We start from the raw sequence: 6,470 nt of genomic DNA on the forward strand, positions 1-6,470 counted from the left end.
GTCTGTCTCTGTCCCCCTCTGTCACTGTCCACCAGTCTGTCCCCGTCCACCAGTCTGTCCCCGTCCACCAGTCTGTCCCTGTCCACCAGTCTGTCCCCATCCACCAGTCTGACCCCGTCCCCCTGTCTGTCTCTGTCCCCCTCTGTCACTGTCCACCAGTCTGTCCCCGTCCACCAGTCTGTCCCCGTCCACCAGTCTGTCCCTGTCCACCAGTCTGACTCCGTCCACCAGTCTGACCCCGTCCCCCTGTCTGTCTCTGTCTCCCTCTGTCACTGTCCACCAGTCTGTCCCCGTCCACCTGTCTGTCCCTGTCCCCCTGTCTGACCCCGTCTACCAGTCTGACCCCGTCCACCAGTCTGTCCCTGTCCCCCTGTCTGACCCCGTCCACCAGTCTGTCCCCGTCCACCAGTCTGACCCTGTCCACCAGTCTGTCCCTGTCCCCCTGTCTGACCCTGTCCACCAGTCTGTCCCTGTCCCCCTGTCTGACCCTGTCCACCAGTCTGTCCCCGTCCACCAGTCTGTCCCCGTCCACCAGTCTGTCCCCGTCCACCAGTCTGTCCCCGTCCACCAGTCTGTCCCCGTCCACCAGTCTGTCCCTGCAGGGAGGGGTTACCTGGTACGTCCATGGTTTCCCGCTCAGCATCTCGGTGCACTGGAAGCCTGAGGTCAGACAGCGGGCGGTGAAGGCGGTGCCTTCGGGGAAAAGCGTCATGTCGATGCTCTGTCCCAGGTCGATGAGAACCAGGCCGTGGTCCGGGTCCTCTGGGTCCAAACACTCGTTCTCCAGGAACCTGAGGCAGAACCAGAGGACAGGTTCTTCTGAGCTTCGACCCAAACCAGTTGTATGGTCTCACAGAGAGGTTTAAAATGTTCCTCTCTGCTGCTGCAGGGCCGCCTGTCTGACTGCTGTTCTGTCTGTTAGCAAAATATCCTCTCAGGAGAAACTGAGTTTAATAAACAGGAAGAGCTAAAGGTTGGTCTGATGGTTTCCTGCTGCCACTAAATGTCTTTTACTGGATGAATTAATAAAGAAACAATTAAAAATGAATTAAAAACAAAATAAATCACCAGAATAAAGTCAGATAAATAAATAAACAAACATAACAAAGTTAGACAAACAAATAAAACAAACACAACAATGTCAGATAAACAAACACAACAATGTCAGATAAACAAACAAACACACACAACAATGTCAGATAAACAAACAAACACACACAACAAAGTCAAATAAACAAACACAACAAAGACAGATAAAAAAACAAACACAACAAAGACAGATAAAAAACAAACAAACAAACAAGTCAGATAAGCAAAAACAATGTCAGATAAACAAACACAACAATGTCAGATAAACAAACAAACACACACAACAAAGTCAAATAAACAAACACAACAAAGACAGATAAAAAAACAAACACAACAAAGACAGATAAAAAACAAACAAACAAACAAGTCAGATAAGCAAAAACAATGTCAGATAAACAAACACAACAATGTCAGATAAACAAACAAACACACACAACAAAGTCAGATAAACAAACACAACAAAGTCAGATAAATAAACAAACAACAAAGTCAGATAAGCAAAAACAATGTCAGATAAACAAACACACACAACAGTCAGATAAACAAACACAACAAAGTCAGATAAACAAACAAACACAACAAAGTCAGATAGACAAACACAACAAAGTCAGATAAACAAACAAAACAAAGTCAGATAAACAAACACAACAAAGTCAGATAAACAAACAAAACAAAGTCAGATAGACAAACACAACAAAGTCAGATAAACAAACAAAACAAAGTCAGATAAACAAACACAACAAAGTCAGATAAACAAACAAAACAAAGTCAGATAAACAAACAAACACAACAAAGTCAGATAAACAAACACAACAAAGTCAGACAGACAGTGTGTCACACCTCTCTCCCAGCATGAAGTTGTCAGGTTTGATGTCGGCGTGGATGATGCGGGCAGCATGCAGCTGCTGCACCATCTGCAGGATGCAGACGGTGAAGTAGAGTACGAGAGGCTGAGGCATCGAGGTGCCCTGCCACCTGTAGGTGTTCACCGCATTCTGCAAACAACCAATCACAGCGCGTCACTTCAACCCTTTAAACGAGCCCGATGTTTCCACATTCAGATCAGCTAAAAATCACTGAAACATCAGCCGGAGTCAGAACTCACCAGCAGGGTGCCACACTTGTGCAGCTTGTCGAGCAGAACGCTGCCGTCGTGGAACAGGTGAGCCGAGCGCACGCTGCTGAACAGGTGACGGAGGCGGGGCTGCAGCCGAGCGTCCAGCTGAGTGTTGATGTAGAACTCCCAGGGGTTGGCTGGTTTCTGGACCTGCGGAGGACACAACCCGAGGACGTCTGTCTTTGGTTTCTGATGTACAGTGCGACATATACGTCGCACGTGTTATGAGAAAACCTGTCTGTGCTGTAAAAGAAAAAGACTTTGTAGCACTGGTGCGACAGACTCTAACCCAGAGGTGCCCAAAGTGGGGCCCGTGGGCCAAAATTGGCCTGCCGAGCCATTTAATTTGGCCCACCAGCAGTTATCCTGGTTTCTAGATTGTAATTAAGTTAAGATTAAATATAAAATACAAGTAACTATGAGACATTTAGATTAGATTTAAGCCCATATATAGATTCGCACACGAAGACCACGTATACTCAAATTTTAAATTATGAAAAGTCCCATGAGCCTTTGTTGCCTGAGCATACGTTGAATTTTCTCCATGTCCATGGACTGAAAAAAAACAACTAAAGAATATGGGCAACCACACTGGCTGCTAGCTTAATCATAAAAAATAAAACAAATTTACTTAAATATTTGCATTTCTTATATTATTGCATTTGGCCCGCGGCCCTCAGATTGATTTTAATTGTGAACCTCTCAGGGAAAATATATTTTAAAATTTTGGCCCTCTCAGTGAAAATGTTTGGGCACCCCTGCTCTAACCGTAGCTCCCAAAAATAACTTAAATGCACCACCTGTGTTTTACCAAAACTCTCAAAAAATGCCAACAGAAGCTGCTTCAGCCGCAACTCGTGCTGAAAACGCCAAACTTCCCCCTCATGGGGATTTTGCATTGACTTTCATTCATTTACCGGGATTTTCTAAAGCCCATCTGACCGTAAATCTAGTGTAAACTTTATTTACCCCGTGATGTGGACCAGGCTTTTGTCTCCATAAGAAACAGTGGGTCCTCACCAGGCCGTGTGTACCGGGGAAATAGTCAAAAATCATGCCCACCAGGCAGCAAAAACAAGTACACACACCTCCTCCCCCCATTAGTCTCGATCATTAACCCTTTAGATGCATTAAAATGTAGAAAAACATTATTTTTATAGTGATTGGAAGTCTTTCTGTGCTTGTTTTTATATTACATAACTGATATTTTGTATCAGTGAAGCTCTCGATTTACCGGTCGATCTACGTTCCTACCCTCATCTATGGTCATGAGCTTTGGGTCATGACCGAAAGAACGAGGTCCCGGATACAAGCGGCCGAAATGAGTTTCCTCCGCAGGGTGGCTGGGCTCTCCCTTAGAGATAGGGTGAGAAGCTCAGTCATCCGGGCAGGACTCAGAGTAGAGCCGCTGCTCCTCCACGTCGAGAGGAGCCAGTTGAGGTGGCTCGGGCATCTGGTAAGGATGCCTCCTGGACGCCTCCCTGGTGAGGTGTTCTGGGCACGTCCTTCTGGGAGGAGGCCCCGAGGAAGACCCAGGACACGCTGGAGGGACTATGTCTCTCGGCTGGCCTGGGAACACCTTGGAGTTCCCCCGGAGGAGCTGGAAGAAGTGGCTGGAGAGAGGGAGGTCTGGGCCTCCCTTCTGAAGCTGCTGCCCCCGCGACCCGACCCCGGATAGGCAGAAGAAAATGGAAAATGATATTTTGTATCTATAAAAGTTATTATGATTAGAACAAAGAGATATGTGTATTTTAAATAAATGTTACAAAGGGGTGTTTTTTAATTTATTATTTTTTTAGGCATACAAGCTCTTTACTCGTACAGAGGAGATAAATACAAACTTTATCGGCCCAGAGACTAACTGCAGATACAATCAAAATAAGAGTCAGATTATTTTGAAACTTAAAAACCCTAAAACGATGTTCTTGGTGGTATTTTTGATCTGCAACATAAAGAGTCAAGAGTTATTCAGCAGCTCCTGCTGCAGATTTTAGTAGCTTAAATCAGAGCAGCTGAGTTTTTTTTTCCAGGCCTCTTAATTCCATCCTGTTCTCTGAAATCACACGTGAGTGCGATGAGAGAGGGTCTCTGTTGATGATTTCTGAACTGTCAGAGGAAAATGAACACGTTCTGTGCTGTTCATCCATTTAGTGGTTCTGTGTTCTTCAAAAGAGATTTAAACTGAAAACTCTGGAATAATACGAATCTGCTGATCACTAACAACAATTTTAACTTAATCATAGTAAATTATTATTGATAACAACCATGAGGAGTCATTAACATTAAGATGTAACATAATAATTAAATATTCACATTTATTTAAATTTCTTATAATTGAATCTGAGCTGTATGAATCTGTTTTTTATCAAACAAGTAGCTCTTTGTGTTAAAGGTTGGTGACTCCTGTCCTACAACAATACTCACCATATTTTTCACCATTCTGGCTTTTGGTTTTAGAGATTAGAACAGACATTTTATGATGGTGCTACAACTTTTTGTTCTGTGTGTGCTACAAAACCAGAAACCTCTGTAGCACCGGTGCTATGAGGGTCCAGGTTCCAGCTCACCTTTAGAACCATCTTCTCTGAGCTCACAGGGTCCACGGCCTGGTACACCGTCGCGAAGGCTCCTTCTCCAAGAACACGTTCCACCCTGAGGGACGCCTTGCCTGTCAGGAGGGACACATTAATCCACCTGGACCCCTCTGTGGACCAGCCTGGACCTGAGGACAACTAAAGACCGACAGCTGAAAGCAGCCGACATGAGGAGCGTCTGCGGCTGTGTCTCTTACCCACGCTGATGGTGACCTTCGGGGAGATTCTGGGGACCCCCAGCTGCCAGGTGAAGCAGCGGGGGTCAGAGGTCAGAGGCGGGTCGAGTCGGGACAGCAGGTCCGAGATCAGGTTGCTGTCCCAGGGATCAGGGACCAGCTGGACCCCAGCAGTCGGCCTCAGTCCTCGATCCGGACTCATCATCATAGGTTCATCCGCGGCGTCGGGCTGCTGTGGGCTCATGGGCACGTCGGCACAGAACCCGGGCTGTTCTGGACTCATGGGAACATCTGGGGGCCTGATGGAGGTCTTAGGGCGACATGGACTCAGGTACGCATCCAGGTCCTGCTCAGCAGAGGCCTGGGGGGTTTGGACCTGGAGCCAGTTTGATTTGAGGGCACATTCAGGACTCATTGGTACGTCACAGTCCAGGTTCTGGTCTGGCTCAGGTCGGGCCGGTTCCTGTAAATCCTCCAGGATCGTAAACGGTTCAGTTTGGGGTCTGAATGAACTCAGAGGGCCCGGTTTGGGAGGCTGCTCAGGGCTGGTGTAGACCTCCCACCCAGGTCCAGCAGACCTGGAGGACACTGTGGGACACAGGGTCTGGTCTTTGGAGGACACTGTGGGACACAGGGTCTGGTCTCTGAAGGACAGGACGGCAGGGGGCGGGGCCTGCATCAGGGTGGTGGAGGTGGAGGTGAGTCCTTCACCCACGATGGTCCCCTGCCTGACTGAGAGGGGCAGCTGGCCCACGGCAGACCTGGACCCCTTGTCGTCACTGGGACTCTCCTCTATGATGGGACTGAAGGAGACCAGAAAAATGTCAACAACTTCTCTTTAAACCAGAACCAGAAGCAGAACCAGAAGCAGAACCAGAGGCGTTACCTGAGTTTTTTGGTCTGACTTGTGATGAACAGGTTCTCTTCTGCTTCTCCTCCATCAGCTGCACTCTCTGTGGAGCACAGATTTATTTATTTTAGAAGAAACCCGACAGGAAAGTCACCTGGACTCAGCAGGTCTGAGCCCGTACCTTGGTCCGGGAAGAAGATGGTGCTGCACGGGGTTTTGTGGGTGAATGGGGTGGAGACGAACTGGGCCTGAAGAGCGAAGTCTGTTGTGCTGTTGGGACAGGCGGCCAGCGAGTTGTAGCGAGGACCCCACATGGTACTTTCATCAGGCATCAGGTCCGGACCCGTGTCCTGATCCCACACAGAACAGGATTTAAAAACCCCACGCAGAGAAAAACAGAAGAAGTTCACGTTTCACTCACGCTGACTTTGTCCGCCTTCGGCACGCTGAGCTCAGCCAGAGCTCCGCCCACTTTGTGTTTATCAGACAGACCTGCAGAACTGAACAGAACCAGAGACTGTTAGGTGGGAGCCCTGAGGGACACCAGACAGAGGACACAATGGGCCTCATGCAAGAACCGTTCGTACGCACAGATTTGTTCTTAAATTGTGCATACGAGTGATTTAGGAGAATTTGTGGCATTC

The 6,470-nt window shown here is 47.7% G+C and overlaps 1 protein-coding gene across 1 annotated transcript in view; it reads right to left on the reverse strand.

Annotated features, from left to right (window-relative positions):
* Window positions 1-6,470, reverse strand: part of bub1 (BUB1 mitotic checkpoint serine/threonine kinase) — a gene marked incomplete in the record, with an annotated part of 23,707 nt that overhangs the window by 3,855 nt on the left and 13,382 nt on the right. The window contains 8 exon segments of the mRNA XM_014017941.1: window positions 614-791; window positions 1,930-2,084; window positions 2,195-2,356; window positions 4,774-4,874; window positions 4,998-5,779; window positions 5,863-5,929; window positions 6,008-6,176; window positions 6,248-6,326. Coding sequence (XP_013873395.1) covers window positions 614-791; window positions 1,930-2,084; window positions 2,195-2,356; window positions 4,774-4,874; window positions 4,998-5,779; window positions 5,863-5,929; window positions 6,008-6,176; window positions 6,248-6,326 — 1,693 coding nt within the window.

The sequence above is a fragment of the Austrofundulus limnaeus genome, unplaced genomic scaffold, assembly GCF_001266775.1.
Source record: "Austrofundulus limnaeus strain Quisiro unplaced genomic scaffold, Austrofundulus_limnaeus-1.0 Scaffold179, whole genome shotgun sequence".
NCBI classification, from domain to species: Eukaryota; Metazoa; Chordata; class Actinopteri; order Cyprinodontiformes; family Rivulidae; genus Austrofundulus; species Austrofundulus limnaeus.